General features: G+C 51.9%; 7 protein-coding genes and 1 non-coding gene across 8 annotated transcripts; 4 read left to right on the forward strand and 4 right to left on the reverse strand.

The window, feature by feature from the left end:
• The first annotated feature begins 115 nt into the window (after positions 1-115).
• NCU04066 (hypothetical protein) lies at positions 116-2,592 on the forward strand. The gene is made up of 3 exons (XM_952588.3): positions 116-211; positions 558-1,001; positions 1,079-2,592. Exons 2-3 carry the CDS (start codon positions 681-683, stop codon positions 2,426-2,428), a joined length of 1,671 nt encoding a protein of 556 aa, XP_957681.3. The 5' UTR covers positions 116-211; positions 558-680; the 3' UTR covers positions 2,429-2,592.
• A 119-nt stretch (positions 2,593-2,711) lies between these two features.
• On the reverse strand, positions 2,712-4,567 carry NCU04067 (hypothetical protein; the record flags this gene model as incomplete). The annotated part of the gene is made up of 4 exons (XM_952589.2): positions 2,712-3,368; positions 3,426-3,865; positions 3,924-4,415; positions 4,474-4,567. 4 exons carry the CDS (start codon positions 4,565-4,567, stop codon positions 2,907-2,909), a joined length of 1,488 nt encoding a protein of 495 aa, XP_957682.1. The 3' UTR covers positions 2,712-2,906.
• A 909-nt stretch (positions 4,568-5,476) lies between these two features.
• NCU04068 (mitochondrial 54S ribosomal protein YmL16) lies at positions 5,477-8,283 on the forward strand. Its single transcript, XM_952590.3, has 3 exons — positions 5,477-5,947; positions 6,166-6,279; positions 6,371-8,283. The coding sequence occupies exons 1-3, from the start codon at positions 5,662-5,664 to the stop codon at positions 6,736-6,738; spliced, it is 768 nt and encodes a 255-aa protein (XP_957683.3). The 5' UTR covers positions 5,477-5,661; the 3' UTR covers positions 6,739-8,283.
• On the reverse strand, positions 6,743-8,293 carry NCU04069 (3'-phosphoadenosine 5'-phosphatase). The gene has a single exon (XM_952591.2). The coding sequence runs from the start codon at positions 8,174-8,176 to the stop codon at positions 6,890-6,892; it is 1,287 nt and encodes a 428-aa protein (XP_957684.2). The 5' UTR covers positions 8,177-8,293; the 3' UTR covers positions 6,743-6,889.
• Positions 8,294-8,926: 633 nt separating this feature from the next.
• Positions 8,927-10,283, forward strand: NCU04070 (hypothetical protein). The gene is made up of 3 exons (XM_952592.2): positions 8,927-9,034; positions 9,132-9,466; positions 9,546-10,283. Exons 2-3 carry the CDS (start codon positions 9,136-9,138, stop codon positions 10,154-10,156), a joined length of 942 nt encoding a protein of 313 aa, XP_957685.2. The 5' UTR covers positions 8,927-9,034; positions 9,132-9,135; the 3' UTR covers positions 10,157-10,283.
• A 710-nt stretch (positions 10,284-10,993) lies between these two features.
• On the reverse strand, positions 10,994-11,083 carry NCU15390. The gene has a single exon. It is a non-coding gene; the product is annotated as a tRNA-His (tRNA).
• A 157-nt stretch (positions 11,084-11,240) lies between these two features.
• Positions 11,241-13,061, reverse strand: cmc (carboxymuconate cyclase). The gene is made up of 3 exons (XM_952593.2): positions 12,546-13,061; positions 12,367-12,475; positions 11,241-12,294 (listed from the first exon to the last, which is right to left on the reverse strand). The coding sequence occupies exons 1-3, from the start codon at positions 12,690-12,692 to the stop codon at positions 11,450-11,452; spliced, it is 1,101 nt and encodes a 366-aa protein (XP_957686.1). The 5' UTR covers positions 12,693-13,061; the 3' UTR covers positions 11,241-11,449.
• A 984-nt stretch (positions 13,062-14,045) lies between these two features.
• NCU04072 (catechol dioxygenase) lies at positions 14,046-15,793 on the forward strand. Its single transcript, XM_952594.2, has 2 exons — positions 14,046-14,758; positions 14,840-15,793. Exons 1-2 carry the CDS (start codon positions 14,502-14,504, stop codon positions 15,474-15,476), a joined length of 894 nt encoding a protein of 297 aa, XP_957687.1. The 5' UTR covers positions 14,046-14,501; the 3' UTR covers positions 15,477-15,793.
• The last annotated feature ends 1,003 nt before the right edge of the window (positions 15,794-16,796 follow it).

Raw genomic sequence — 16,796 nt, forward strand, 5'->3', positions numbered from 1 at the left:
GAACATCCAATGTCAGTCGACGCAGAACACCTCCATCCCGAGCTGAGTCTGGAACGCAAATGACATCACCTTCTACAAACTTTCAGACATATCTTTGAATACAACGAAGTACAACAACATCCTTACCGCTACACCTATTTGGTTGAGGAACCACAAGGGTATCTTGCCAATCGATCACTTTCTGCGACGGAGGATCCAGAGAATCCTCAAGGTACATTTACCTCTCTTCATACCAGCAATGCCATGCCCGTTCACAGTCGTCTATGCTCGTCCATGTTGGTTTACTTGATGTTACTCGCCCACTCTGTCCCCGTCCGACAGCAACAGAGAACTTCTTCATATTTCCATCATCGGGTCAGTTGGGAACACTGTGAATCTGCCAAATAGGAGAACTTCCGTCGCTCCTGTTGTCTAAAAGCAGCTAGACCGGCCGAATTTGGTGTATATTGGCTTCCCATCACCCTATTGTGCAATCTACCAACAACACGTCACTTGCAGCCAGGCATGAAGATAAATCCTAGATGAGAGGCTGACTTACACATGTGTTTTTTGCGCAGATACCCTCCCAACTTGAGCCAATTCCTACCAACAGCTTTCCAGATTGGAAACCTATATCAGCCAGTCATTCAGTAGCTTCAGGGCTATATGGGAGTTTAGCTACCCACACATAGATATCCAAGATGTTTTGGTGCACTTGGAAATCCACGGCACTGTTGTTGCCCTTTCTGTTCTTCTGGCTCTCCGGTACTTCGGTCCAAGCAGCAGCGTCGACATGCCCGGCGCCCGTGCCTGCGTCATATCCTGCACCGGTAGTCCGTAATGGTTTCGAAGCCCGGCTCGTGGCTACCGGACTCAAGAAGCCGAGAGGCGTCATCGTCGATTCGAATGGAAGGCTACTGGTCGTTGAGGCTGGTAAAGGGATCACACACATGACTATAAAGGACGATGGATGGCCATGTTTGTCTGTGGAGAAGACCACGACAATTGTGTCGATGAGTGATGTAAGATGAGCTCTCCGTCCTGACCGGCCGTCACCTTTTTATAAAACAACATGAAATAAAGACTAAAACCACAACAGCTTAATCACGGCATTCAACTCTCCATCGACGGAAAAACCCTCTATGCCTCTTCTTCCAACTCAGTCTACAGCTGGGCATATGACGCAGACGCCATCCGCGTCAGCGACGAGAAATCTCCCAAGACGCTCATCAGCAACATGACTAACGCGGGCGGCGGCCACTCCACCCGCACGCTCCTAATCTCACGCAAACAGCCCGGAATCCTGCTCGTCTCGCGCGGCAGCGGGAGCAACATCGATAACGGCGCCACCGACCATTCCTCCGGCATCTCACAGATCCGAGCCTTCAACATCTCCGACCCCAACCTAGGAACACCCGGCGGCGGCGGCAAAGTATACGACTATCCCAGCGAAGGCTGGACCATCGGCTGGGGTTTGCGTAACTCGGTCGGAGTCGCCGAGGAGCCCAACACAGGCGGCATCTACAGTGTCGAGAACAGCGCGGATGGTATTAAGCGCTTTGGCGTGGACATCCACGAAGACAGTCCCGGAGAAGAGATGAACTACCATGGTGTTCTCCGCTTCCCCTCTTCGACTCCCGCTAATCAATCCTCTTCTGTCAACCAAGGACAACAGCAAGGAGGAAACCACGGCTACCCCTACTGTCTCGCCCTCTACAACTCCTCTGCCTCCCCTTCCTTCCCCTCGTTAGGAGACCTGAAAACCGGCTCCCAATTCACCCACGACTCAACGCCCTATTCTATCCCCTTTTTGCCATCTTCCGACTCCTCCTCCACCTCCTCCTCCCCACAAGCAAAACCAATCAACATCACCACCTCCGACACCTCCTGCTCCTCCACCAACTTCATCCCTCCCCGCCTCACCTTCCCCGCGCACACCGCCCCTCTCGACATCAAGTTCAGCAATGGCAATGGCAACGACAATCAAAGTCTAGGTCTAGGTCTAGCGTACATTTCTTTCCACGGAAGCTGGGACCGCTCTACTCCCGCCGGGTACAAATTATCCGCTGTGCGGTTCGATACAAGTAAAGGGGAACCGTTAGAGGCCAGCGATAGCACGAACAGTCTTGTGGACGTCATGTGGAATCGGGATGTGAGCAAGTGTCCGGGGCAGTGTTTTAGGCCGGTGGGGCTGGCAGTTGATGGACAAGAAAGGATCTGGATGACAGATGACGATAAGGGGGATGTGTGGGTTTTGAAGCAGGTTGGGGAGGTTAAAGATGAGGAAGGTGCTGATGGGGGGAGTGGCAGTGGAAATGTTAATGGGGATAGTGATAGTGCCGCTGCCCCAATGCGTGCCAAGAGGAGTGGGAGTTGTGCGGAGTGGTTGGGGGTGGGAATGTCGGCTATGGCCGCGGTTATTGGGAGTCTGTTGTTTGCTGTGTTGTGAGTAGGTTATGGTGTTTGAGGTTTGGAGGAGGCAGAGTATGTCTGCGATGATCATCAGTTACGAATAGGGGCGTTGCTTGATTATTTGTTGCCTAGGTGCACTAAATCAGACTTGTGAGAAAGGAGACGACGATAGCCTCTACAACAGCCACCTAAATTTTTGCGTCTACTTGCTTGAAATGCTAGGCTGAGTGCCGGTGCATTGCTCGAATTGCTGGGAAATAAATACGAATGATTTTCCTAGCGACTATACGCAACCTAAGATGTGCCGCTTGCCCATATGGATGAAGGACTATCTTCAGACTCTTATTTCCCCCATTTCTCTCCTAGATTGACCCGAGTTACCGTGACCTGTCTCATCCCCCAACGACCAGAGATTGATACCACCAAATGTAGCGTGTGTGAACAGATCCCAAGCATATGGTTCCACGCTTCTTGATTAAAGGATATATGCACCTCAGATTACCCCCAGACTAGCATCATATTTCATAGGGCAACGCAGTCGTGTTTGCAGACGTTTCCCAAACCGACGAGTAGAGAGGGGCCTCAAAAGACTGCAAAGCACCAGCAATCTGCTCAAACGACGAAATCATGAACCCAGCCACCTCGCCAAGCGCCAAGAGTGCGAGGTTGCGAACAGCAGAGGGCGGTAGGCCATAGGATCCCATGACGAGAGAAGCGGTAGGGCAAACGATGTAGGGCCACCAGCTGCGCGAGGAAGCACCGGTCAACAAGGACTCGTTCACAGACGATGCCGCTTCCGCGGTGTTCTCCAGTATGTCGAGGATATCGTTGGTGATGTTGGAGGCTTGTTGGAGTCTTTGCGTTTGGTCCTCGTATTTGGTGGCTAGGGTCTCGGTGACGGCGAGGAGGCGGTCCATTCCTTGCTCGAGGTTGTCTTGACGGAGGGCTAATGCGGCGGCTTGTTGGTTGGAGAGTTCCTATCCAGGGTTAGTCACACGATGTAAGTGACGGTCACTGTCAGGAAGATGGCCTACAATTTGTTGTTGTAGGGCGGTGGTTGATGCTGCGGCTGTGGCAACCACCGCAACTAGGGCTCCAATGCCATCGTTGGCTCGGACGGAGACTTGTTGAAGGGCATGTTCGTGCGCATGGGCCACTCGTGAGTGACCCTCAAGAACACCAGTAAGCAGTAGGTTGAGCAGTTTCTGCAGGTCTTCGGCTTGTTGTTGGCTGTCGTGTAGGGAGGCAAAGGACCTTCGGAGTGTTGCTTCAACATCGGTCGCCAAGTATTCATGAACCATGGCAAGCCCATCTCTCAGTTTATCGATCTGTGGTGTGAGGTTGTCGAGATTTTTCATGGACTGTTGTGTCCGCAGGTCAAGTCGATTCATTTGCTTCTGAAGCTGAGCTTCCACGCCTTCTGTAAGGTTCTTCATCACATTCGTGAGTCGTTGATAGAGGAGAATGTTTTGTGCTGTAAATCACTGTCAGCTACGACTCTGAAACGGTGCGTCTCAACCTAGATACCATACCTTTCTCATTATCCGCTCTGGCCGCCTCACAGAACCGCAAGGCCTTGTGCCGATAACTAATCCACGTATTCCACGCAGCATCTGACGACTTCATGGCTGACAGGCAGTGATCGATTTCATGACTGCTGACGTGGAGTTGTGCTTGGTCCCGGATCGCAATCTGACTCAGGGCCGGTTCACGGAACTTGGCACATTGCGCCGGGATATTGAACCTGCCTCGCTCCAAATCACATATCGCTAGACTGGCAGCGTAGGAATCAACAAAGTCGCGAACTTGCCGACCAGTGTCTGTGAGGATTGTGGCGTCGTTCTTTCCGTCTACCAGCTGGCAGTTGTTGACTAGGAGTCGGGCGGCCACACGATGGCAAAACGGTTCTGATTCGAGTTCTTGAAGTTCACTTAGGGCGACGGCGTAGATATTTGGTAGGCGTGAGGACGCTCGAAGCAGATCCGAAGGCTGGATGTTGCGGTCGATGTTGACTTGATGGTCGGCTGTGTTGCGGTCATATTATTAGTCAAGCCCTGCAGGCAGTGCTCTGATATTACTTACGAACTGCCACTTTTCTTTCACCTCCCCACGAAAAGGCCAGAGAAGGTGTAGCTGTAACGGCACAGAGAGCCGTGAAGAGAAGCTTCCTGGCCATAGTTGTCATGTAAGTGCAATGCGACAGGCTGATGATGATATACTGATAAAGTCAGATGCGTCCAGAAGAGTGCCGTCGAAGGGACTTCGGCAGTAAGAAATGGAGATTCTGGCAATATTGGTAGTGCAATTTTGGCGATCGAAGTTTGTGGCCATGCAACTGAAAATTCTGTGGTGTTTTTGAAGAGAAGGAGCGATTCAAGAGAGGGAAGGAAGGAAGGTGTATGAGGGTAAGTTGGCGATCGCGACTGCCCAGGATAAGAGAAGCGGACTTGAATTTAGCGGGACAAGAATCACAGGATTGTGAAACCGCGAAAAGGTTTCGTGTGAAATGACTTCACTTGAAGTTCGCATCGAATATGACTGTGATTGTCTGCCGAGCTCGACTTTTGCTGGTTCTTAATCGTCTGATGTGACGCTGTCCTCTCCAACAGAAGCGAGCCTAGACAAAGATTTGGGCTGTAGACCACTTGTCTTGACATCACTGGAATCTGCATCTTTTCATCCGGTATCGAGAAAGTGCAAACAGCTCGCTTGAGACAGTTTGGAAGACTTCGACCGTGACGGGTGTTCTGGGTGGTGATGACTATCGTGAGGTTGGCATCCGTAAAGTCGTCATCGGAAAGCTGGACGATTGTCGAACGGGAGATTAATTCAACATTCAATCTGAATATTGTGAAACAATATGTTCCATCGAGTAAACTCTACACTTCCACGCCCTGTGCCATTTTCTTTTTGAAGATTTCTTACTCGAGATGAATGATGTCGGATGGAATAACATCTGTTGGTGTTCGTCGTTGTTTCTTAGCCCAAGCGAATAGCAGCAGCGAGACTATGCGGATACGACCCTAACCCTGTTGTATTTACAGCCAATCACTAGCTGCATTGCTGTGCCGCGTCAGGTCCGATACATTTTTTGGAGCTCTCCGAAGATCCACTCGGTTCATCCCACCACCCGGCCGGCTTGCCATTGACTCGGTGCTGCCCTTGCGACTGCCAGAACCTCCGAACTGGAGCGCCGCGTCTCTTCGCCAATTCCGGTTCCGCATCGTGACGACGGCCACCACCCTGCCGACGACGACGACACTCACCACGATGTTCGCCCCAAGCCGAAGGAGGGTCCTTGAGGCCGTTGCCTCTTCCTCATCTTCTCCCGTCGTCACACTCCCCGGCTTCCTGGTGCCCGCCTTCCAACAGACTGCCGGTGCCGCCGCCCGGCGCAACTTTTCCGCGACGACAACCCGCCCGTCCAAGCTCGGCCGCACCCCGCTCAGTATCCCTCCTGGCGTCGAGATCACCATTGGCGAGCCCTTCGTCAAGCGCGACATGACGCAGTGGAAGCAGCAGCCTAAGCGCAAGATTACGGTGCAGGGCCCGTTGGGTTAGTTTGTTCTATTGTAAAATCGACTTGGCAAAAGGACCAGATGGGTGTTTTATTTGAGGATACGCAACGAAACTGGAGCGGGCGCAACAGATGGGCTGGGAGAGGCCCGAGAGAGAACGTTGTTTATGGGTGTTTGCGCGAGAGTGCAAAGGGGACTAGGATGGGAGCAGAGCAGCTGGCTGACTTGTTGCACGTGTGCGTGTGCTTTTTCACAGGACAACTCGAGATGGACATTCCCGACTTCATCAAGATCGACCACGACGCCGAGGCAAGGAGAGCGACCCTCAGCGTAGCGAACCGGGACGAGAAGGAGCAGAGAGAGATGTGGGGTATGGCAAACACCTTCCTTGTCTTGGAGAATGTGGAAAGTTACGGGCGGCCAGTCAGCTGACGATTTCGAATCTTTCTTGGACAAAACAGGAACAACATGGGCGTACCTCAACCGCTTCATTATGGGTGTATCAGAAGGTCACACGGCCGTGTTGCGTTTGGTCGGTATCGGTTACAGAGCTACAATCGACACCCGCCCCGAGAAGGAGGAATACCCCGGCCAGCAGTTCGTCTGCCTCAAGCTCGGTTTCTCCCACCCCGTCGAGATGGGCGTTCCCAAGGGCATGAAGGCCAGCACGCCGCAGCCGACAAGAATCCTGCTTGAGGGCATCAACAGAGAGCAGGTCATGACCTTCGCCGCTGATATCAGGAGGTGGCGTGTACCGGAACCCTACAAGGGTAAGGGTATCTTTGTCAACGGCGAGACCATCAAGTTGAAGCAGAAGAAGATCAAATAGAGGACGCGCGGTGGGTTTTGGTGGCTGATATGGTTGTTGATGAGGATAAGGGGGGAATATTGTACATTTAGTCTATTATTTTTTTTGGCACACACATGGCCTCATAACGGCCCGATACCTGCCATAACCTGTACACTATGACACCGAGGCTTTACTGCTGCCCGAGAACTTCCTGAACGACCTTGATGACCTGGTCGTGGACCGCAGCAGGCGCCGCAATGACACCCTTGTTTTCAGCCAACGTGCGGCCGACGCTGAAATCCAGGCGGTTTCCACTCACGTCGGTAACCTGACCACCAGCCTCACGCACAATCAGATCTCCAGCAGCGTGATCCCAGATCTTCTCCTGGTAAGACTTGGAAGTAGGCAGACGGAGGTAGATATCACCCGCGCCGCGAGCAATAGAGCCGTACTTGGCCTGGGAATCCATGCGCACACTAGGCTTGGTGATCCCGAGCTTCTGCGCAATCTGTCCAGCCACGCCCTGATCCGAGTGACCCGCCTCCACGCTCTCGCAGAAGCTGGCGTTGGACATCTCTGTAATAGGCTTCATCGCAATGGACTTGCCCTCCGCAAGACCGGCGGTGCCCAGGGGTCTGCTAGTCGCGCCTTGGCCCTGAACGGCCGAGAAGATGACACCCCGGCCCTCATCGGTCGCATTGGTGCCGATATCCGCAGCCAACGGCGCAGCGTCGTCCACAGGCAGGTTCGGGCAACCGAGAACACCGACCTTGACGTCACCGTCCACCATCAGTCCCAAGCACACGGCATACTGTCCACCGCGCAGGAAGCCCTTGGTGCCGTCGATGGGGTCGATAGTCCATATCCTGCCCTTGGCGCCGCCCTTGCTGTTGCCCTGGTCGATGATCTCCAGCATCGCGTCGGCATCCTTGATGGCGCCGCCAAGGAGTTGCTCGGCAGCCTCATCGTCAAGCTTGGTGGACTTGACGAGCTCCCAGATCTGGTCCCGCAGGGGGGTGTCCTCGCGCAGCTGAGCGGCCTCCTCCTCAGCCACAATCTCGTCCGAAGGAAAGTTGGCCTTGAGGGCGCTGATGATGAGCGCCTGAGCGCCAAAGTCGCCAATGGTCACAGGGGACTTGTCGTCCTTGGAAACGGTGCCCTTGGCCTTCTCGTGGAAGACGCGCTTGGTGAGGCGGGCGGCCCGCTGGACGGCGAGCTGAGCTACCTCGAGCTCCTTTGCGTACTGGGAAGAGGCCATCTTCTGTGTAGATGTAGTTGTAATGGTTGAGCGGCTGGTTGCTGTGATTGTGTTGGCACTGCCAGTCAAATGGCTCGCAATGAGGGAAAGCCGGGGAAAGGAGATGCGGGAACTGAAGATAGCCAGGATGAGGACGATGAGGGAGAAAACGAAGAGAATTTTGGAGTAGAAAGTATGGGACGATGCCTTTTTCTGCTGTTTGATCTTATCCACAGTCATACAGCCGCGAGAGGATCGATAAACCTCGGGGAATTTTCAATCCGTAACCGGAATACGTATTCAGTCCAAGTTGTTGAGTGGTTGAACTTGGGATTCTGGCTGTCAAATGTTCCCCGCACTGATTCTGTAGCGGCGAAGCTGTTGACGTATGACTGCCCTTTTTGTCTTTTTTCCCACTTCAATTGGTTCCCCGCAATGCCACCAACCGCTCGCTATCTCCACAAATGCAGACATGAGAGTCTCAAAATCTTTGTTTACTTTGATGAAATGCTTTACCTATTTCTTGATGTTTCTTTTTCGATTTGGCACTCCACTCTTGAGAGAATGCCCGTCAAAACAGCAATGATGACACGGCTCGGTTCAGGGTCCTTTCCATGTTAAACATGAGCACCCACGGATAAGCTAGGTAGCTAGCCCCGAACTCGGAGAGAGCTTCTCTTTCGACTCCAATATTCATCACATTTTGTGGGATTTCTATCTTCACTTCCGCCGACGACACTCAGACGGTCCCGATGACCTCGAAGCGAACTGCGCAGCAACAGTAAATTCTGCACCCTGTTATCAACGAAAAGGGAACCGGACCGAAAGTCCAACCCTTTACATTCAACGAACCAACTGAGCTCCGAAAAGCTGCAGCATCCATGCCGCAGCGTGCCAAGCCAAGTGGCTTGCTTGGATCAACTCCCATTCAGCAACTCAAAGCGCTTCTGGAGACACCATCACGGGTCACATCGATGCGGAGGTCGAGCTGAACAGGCCCTGGTATAACCTAATTGCCAGCCTCATGGTGTTGCTGGTCACTTGATAAGTATGGACGGGCCGTCGTGGCGCCCACGGGTGTGTTTTTACTTCTATCAAGTTTGTATTTTCCTGATAACTCTGTCAATCTCCTCATTGTCCATTTTTTTTTGTTGTTGTTGTTTCCTACAAGTTCTGGTTGCTGATGACCAGAGAGAGCGATGCGCGAACCCGCAAAAATGATTCCTACTACATCTTCCCTCTTCGCGATACTTGTGTACCTAGCGACAGAAGCGCGACAAGTACGAGCCGACCCAAATGCGCCGTGTTACTTTCCTGGTGGCGAGTTCGCACCAGGCTACTTTGCTTGCCAGGCCTTCAACGCTCCAGTTTCTTCTTGTTGTCCGGCAGGGTGGACATGTTTCAGCAATGCGCTTTGCATTACGACGACAGAAAGCAACTCGTTTCCCAACTTGACTCTGGGCGCGGTGCAGCGAGGAGCTTGTACAAATCCTCAATGGAATAACTACATCTGCGGGAGTGCTTGCCTTGGTAAGTCCAATCAAAGCTGTCTGACGGTCAGTGCCATTGTCAACAACTGACTGACATCTACCTTGCTTTCATTTAATAGATAACGGGAACCGCAAAGGCGAATTAGCTGCCTGTGGAAACGGCCGATTCTGCTGTGCGTCAGACTTCAACGAAGGAAAATGTGACTGTTCATCAAACGATGAAGATAGCAGTGCATTCACCATCAGTGCCGGCCTGGTGCAAACCATTATACAAGTGTCTGACACGACATTCACGGGAACTCCATCACTCAGCATCGCGTCCACGAGGGTTAGCACCGTAAAAGCATCCGCCACAGGATCAGGAACTACCATTCAGATAACCGATGACCCATCATCAACCTCCCTAACCTCCAGCGAGACCTCTTCATTGGCGCCGACGACAACGCCAGCTGCTCCACCCATTGCAAGTTCCAATGGAGACGTTGGCAGTGACTCCAGCGGCTCTAGTAGTAGTAGTAACGGTCTCAAGATTGGGCTAGGCGTTGGTATTCCGGTCGCTGTCTTGGCCGCTGCGGGAGCGTTAGCCTATCTTCTCTGGTGGAAGCCGAGGCAGGATGAGCGCGCGCGTCGCATTTCGCAGCATGACCATTACTTTGTGTCGACGGATCTGGCGGAGAATGATCCCCATGGGCCGGCTAAGTACGAGCCGTATAGGCAGGCGGCTACATAGTAAGGATCGGTCAAGTGAGGGTTGTGTGCTGTGTAGTTTCGATATCAGGGGAGGATGGAGGGACATCTGCTTTTTGGAAGTAAGGTTGATCGAGAGGAAAGTAGTGATGACGATATATACTTCATCTTTGCTGGAACCCAAATCCGTCATCATGCAACGTGGTTCTCTGGGATACGTTAACGCACATTGTTCCATTTTATTGAAAGAAAGCTCATTGTCGATTGAACGTGCTGCGTAGCATATTAGCCATGGCAAATGACGGAAACACATCTTCCAAATTTCGAACCTTCCTTCAGTCCGCCGGTGTAATACAACAAACACATTTGAAAAAAAGATAGGTTTTAGAGATGCGTGACAACTGAACCGACCATAGCCTTCGGGAACTAAACCACCTACCCTTTCCGTTTACAAACACTCACGATGCATTTTCACAGTGACAATCCAGACCTGAGTAACGCTGTAAAACTAATCCCTCCCAGCCTTGAAGGCCTTAAAGAAGACGGAGAGAGGGATAAGAGGATACGTTACCGAGGCTTCTATAACGGCACAAAACATCACCATTCTGCAATATCACATCGAACAGAGGACACTTTCTCTGTCTCTTGGAAGTCTAATAAGAGCTCCCAAACTTGCCTGCTCGACACAGGAACCTTCACTAAACTAACGAACAAACCAACTCAACCACCACAACCTTGTCCCTAACCTACCTGAAGGTTTGGTGTTTCCCAGTAGCAGCAGATATTTACAAAAACCAAGAAGGTCTGAAAAGACCACCTAAAGAAAAAAGAAAAAAAGGATAGCAGGCAGGACCATTCATGCAATGATGCGCAAAAAGAGTGGGATTGCCAGGAATCGAACCTGGGTCCTCTCGGATCGTTGTGTACAAAGAACCACAACGAGAAGTACTGACCACTATACTACAATCCCTTGTGATGAGAGAAACTTCAGATCTATGTATTTATATACGTCGGGAGACCAGACACAGTGGGCTGGTATAGCTCTTGGGACAAACTTCGTCAACCACGCCCCGGCTTTGTGTTGGTTCACCACTACAGCAAAGACTGAAAAATTGGCAGTGAAATAATGGACGACTTGCTTCCCAATTGCAAGCTTGCATCGTTCGCGGTCTACAGGTTCAATCCTTTTCTACTTCATTGTCATGATCATAGATAGAAGCATGTTGTTACTGGCTCACATTGATGTAACGCATCTTTCGCTACTTACCTCTTGCGCATCCTTCGGGGGGTACACCCATCATCATTCCTTCATCAAAACGACAGAACAGCATTCCATCTAATCGTACCAAATGGCATTCATCCCAAACCCTGGCTCCGGAATCCTGACCCTCGCAACCCTGTGCAAGAACTCGTCCTTCCACCGATAAATCTCCAACCAGCCCTCCTGATCGTCCGTAATCGCCATCCACTCATCACTCCACGGGCACGGGCTAACCGCATTGCTATGCCCACCGCTCGTCGGCGTCGGGCTAAGGAACAGCTGCTTCTCGATGCTTCCGCAGTCCCTGAGCTTGAAGCCCGCAATGTACCCCTGCAGCTCGAACTTGTTCGCCCGCGAACTAGCAAACATGTACTTGCCGCTAAAGGTCAGCGCGCACACGTCGGCGCGGTAGAGGCCCTTGCCGGTCTCGGGGTCCCGATCGGGAATGCCCGGTGGGATCAGCGGGAAGCTGTGATGCGTGTACACGGGCATGTGCGTGGCCGGGTCGATGACGTACTCGCAGATGCGGTTGCCGGCCTCCATCAGGGCATACAAATAGTTGCCCGTGGGGTGCATGGCGACCCAGCGCGGGTGGTCGCCCGGATCGGGAGCGTCGACGGAGCCGACTAGTTCGACTTCGCCCGAGGCCAGCTTGCGGTGCGTCCAGAGCTTGTTTGCGGTCAGGTCGGCTGAGTAGAGGTAGGTCTCGGTCGGGTCGAACACCATGCCGTGGATGCCAGTGTTTTCTTGATATTCGTAGTTCTGGACGTTCTTCTCGAGCTTGCCGGTCTCGGAGACCGAGAAGACGTTGCCGTAGCCGGCGAACTTGTAGAAGGGGTTCGCATAGACGGCGTAGGGGGGCTGCTTGGCTGCGAGGAGGAAGATGGCACGCGTGTTGGTGTCGGCGTCGTTGGCCCTGGCTGTATACAAACACAAACACGTCATTTAGTCCGAGAACATTGGGTCGTGATATAGGAGTTTTGGTAACGTACGGTGACCACCGATGGGGTGCGATGCCTCGTGGACAATCTCAGTCGGGCTCTTGACGGCAAAGCTGCTCCATTTCTTCATGGCAGCGCCGTAAATGTTCTTCCTCTCATGCTATTCCCATCTCCATTGTGAGCAGGCAAAGTCGCAGTACTCGTGGACATTTGATGATGGATTCTCATACGTCAAAGGTCATCCATGATATCGGCTCATCCTGAGGAATTTCTGTTCTCTTGATGAGCTTGCATGTGAGCTTCTCGTCGTCGAACTGGACAGTGAAGATGGCACCTGGCGGGGTCCAGGTACCAATCATCAAATGATGGAGGGGCATCTTGAAATGACGTCGACTGGGAGGAATAGGCGACGCGACTGCGACTGCGACTGCGACCTGGAAAGTTCACGTCGGCGTAGGATCACGAAGCGCGAAACAACGATGTTGAGAAATGGGAATATCTCGAGGACCTTGACGGACGAAGTTCCATGTTCCCAAAATCCGACCAGTTCATCCCATCCCCCAACTCGAGATCCGACATGATTGCCCGGCTGTCGCGAGACGGGGGTCGCATCAATCGTTTACACATGGAATGGAGCTGCGACCGGCATTGGGAAAACGCTGAATGGTGTTAGTTTCGTTCTGCCCCCCACTTGGTCCCCAGCTTTCGGTATCCAATGGTGGGGAGAATGTTTACACGGGCACGAGGTCGGGACTCGGAAAGCGGCAACGGTAGATTTCAGAAGGATTTCTTCCCAGCGGCCGCAGCGGACTTGTGTGGGATTTTTCCCATCTGTAGCGACCACTCCAGTGACCATCGTTCCATGCCCGCCTCTGCAAGGCCCAGAACGCCCCCGAAAGTCGATTGGGAGGGAGACCAGGCCTCCCTTGCCCGCCGGATGAAAACCGGAACCCCGATGCCCCGTTCCAGAGCCCCGGGGGGCTGTCATGCGAACCTTGCTGCCCGTCCGGTCATTGCACGGGCAATGACAGGCTGGGCGGGAAAAGGCTCACCCATCCCATTCAAACAGTGAACTCATTACTATGCCGTAGGTATATACGGTACCTCGAGTGTTGGTGTTTGTTGTACTTTGGAACACAGCCTACAATGGAGACGGCTATCACTGCTACAGTAGGCAACCAATTGGTTACCGACATGAAAGGCAACCAGATCCAATATATCGAGGATTGGGGTTGATAAGTACCTAGGTACCGGCGTCTGAACATTATGATGATGATGGGGAGGCTGATGGTTGAAGATACATACATAGTAAACAGAGCGCCTATGGTAGTATATTTTCTCCTCGAGCTCCTCAATGCCGAGATCTGGAGAGTGGATTCGCGGGCAATTGTTAGACATTAGCCGCACGATTGTTGCCAAGACGGACATAAGATTCACACCGTTTGGAAAAAGTCGAGATCGCCTCCAAGCATGCCAGATCAGCAGTTCTCGATGTCTCGAGTGGTTCACCGCAGTCAGTCGAGCAAGTGTTGAACTCAATTTAGGAACAAATTTGTTGCCTTGATTGGTATTGGAAGCCACAGTACCGGGGATTCTTTGCAAGCTGAGACATTGAACCCAACCATCCCGGCAGCGAATCGGCAGCAGTTTTGAAGATCCAGGGTTAGGGGCTACCGTGACGCAGGGCTATATTTCTCCCGCTTTGCCTCCGTTTCTCCATAACCATTAACCCCACACTCACATCACACCCACAGTGACCGACATAGGAATCTCAACCTGCCGCAAGTCCGTCCGGATCCAGAGCTCTCAAAGGGCAGCGGGGAAACATGGAGGCACATGGCACCATCCGGGCACCTGGGCACCTGGGGCGTGTGCGATCCTATCATGTTGCGTCCATTCACAATGCCATGAAGATCCAGGGTGTGCGTCGAGGGAAAGAGAGATCCCAGTTGTACACTACGGTGACGGCCTGCTTTGTAGTGTATAGTCCCTTTTGTATATAACATTCTTCGAGGAACCTCTTGCTCCGGCTGTCCCCCTTCTTCTTCTCTCATTGTAATTGTCATCAAACTACCTACAAGTTTGGATCTGCCTGTTACATACTTTTTATCCTCTTGATCCTCTCCGTATTGTTGATTCCAGTGTTTTCATCATCATCGTCATCATCATCAGCACAACAGGCAAAGATGGCTTCTCACAGATTCGACCCCAACTTCACCCAGAATGTCATTGACGGCATGGGCCCCAACACCACTCCCCGCAACCGTCAGGTTCTTGGTGCTCTGATCCGTCACATCCACGACTTCGCTCGCGAGGTTGAGCTCACCATGGACGAGTGGATGGCTGGTGTCAAGTACATTAATGAGGTCGGCCGCGTCTACAGCGAGTCTGGCCAGACCCGTAACGAGGCCCACCGTCTCTCCGACATCTTGGGTCTTGAAACGTAAGTTTTTTTTTTTTTTTTGCTTTCTCACAGATGATCCAATAAACTCAAGAACTTCCATACTAACAATTTCCTCTTCAGCCTTGTTGATGAGATCGCCCACAAGATTGTCGTCGAGGAGGGTCTTGAGCCCACCTCGTCCTCGATTCTCGGGCCCTTCTGGTCCCCCAACGCCCCCTTCCGCGAGAACGGTGGCTCCATCATCCAGGACGGTGTCCCTCCCAAGGGCCGCGTGACCAAGATGCACGGTGTCATCCGCGACATCACCACGGGCAAGCCCATTCCCAACGCCGTGTTCGACATCTGGCAAGCCTCCGCCAACGGCAAGTACGACTTCCAGGACCCTCAGAACCAGACGCCCAACAACCTGCGCGGCAAGTTCAAGGCCAACGAGAAGGGCGAGTACTGGTTCTACTGCCTCCACCCGACTGCTTACAGTCTGCCCACCGACGGCCCCTCGTATGCCCTCCTCCAGCTCATGGACCGCCACCCCATGCGTCCCGCTCACATCCACATCATGGTTACCCATCCCGAGTACCAGGGCTGCACTACTCAGCTCTACCCCAGCGACGACCCCTGGATCACCAACGACACCGTCTTCGCTGTTAAGGATGATCTCGTTGTGACCTTCAAGCCTATTGAGGGTGACGAGAAGGCCGTTCTTGAGCTCGAGTACAACGTCAACCTTGCTCCCAAGGGCTTCAAGGGCAAGGTCTAAGCAATGTCTTTTGGCTTGGCTTGGTTGATCGTTGATGAAGAAGAGAGAAAAAAAAGAATCCCTTTTTCTTGCTTTGTACAATTTATACCCGCACATATTATCATTGGAGGCGCGTGTTCACAAAACGATAGGGAACTGGCTTTTGTATAACCGCGGTGCTTTTTTTCGGTTGGGTTTGGTAGCATTGGATTTTGTATATGGCACTTTAGGCATGCATGGAGGATGTATGATGAGAGAGGAAACGGCGGCTGTAAGCTAGCTAGCTACCTGTTCAGCGTTGACTTTGTGGATGAATGAGATGATGACTTGAAACTATATCCTGGTTCGATACCCCGTGTGTGAAATTTCGTAACATGCAGTCCGATGCTGGTTTGTTTGTTAGCTCGGTACACTATGCACATTTACATACTACAGTCCAGTACTGGTTTGTTTGTTAGTTCGAGACCTCGTGTCAACTTTTCCATGCGTTTGTACAGCTAACTAATGTACACCTAACTTTACTTTGGATACGCCATCTCTACTATCCAAAAGGCCAAATTAATCCTTGCTAATGCCTTTGTATTTATCTGCATAAGCTTTAGGACTATTCGAAAAAGATTTCATCTAGTGCACTATGTATATTATACTACCAAGAGTGCCTAGTGTACCAAGCTAACAAACAAACCAGCATCGGACTGTATACTCTGTCCACTAGACGAAATCAATCCCGAATAGTCCTAGACGTTGGAGAAACAAGTCAAAATGGCTGAGTACGGATTACAAAGGCATTGACAAGAATTGATATAACATATTGAACATTAGAAATGGCGTTCCTAAGGTAAGATCACGCCTCAGCTAGCCAGTGAAAACGCATAGGAAAGTTGACGCAAGGTCTCGAGCTAACAAACAAACCAGTACTGGACTGTAAGACTCTGGTACCAAGTCGAAGCTCCTCTCCCACCTCGACGTCGCTTTCAAGAACAACATCACCTCTCATCACATCATGTCACATCCCAAGCCTAAAATCGCGACACCAGAATACGGGAGGCGCAAAAAACACGCTGTTTTTCCTTCCAAGTTTCGTTTCGTGTGCCAAAATTCGCTACATTGATCAGTGTAACCAGCCTCCAAACCAAACTGTTCCTGGATTGAGTAGTTTAAATATCTACTGAGAGGACCCAAGCTGTAGTTCCTATCTATTTACTTTCATCCTTATGACCAGTTACCCTTGCTGTACAAGTGAAGCTCACTTCTGCAACTGCGTATGTACCTAGAGGTAGGTTCGGAGGTCCGAGGTTACGGTTGCCAAGTTTGATGCTTAACGTTTGCTAGGCACGATGG

This window comes from Neurospora crassa, linkage group VI (assembly GCF_000182925.2).
Source record: "Neurospora crassa OR74A linkage group VI, whole genome shotgun sequence".
Taxonomy (NCBI): domain Eukaryota; kingdom Fungi; phylum Ascomycota; class Sordariomycetes; order Sordariales; family Sordariaceae; genus Neurospora; species Neurospora crassa.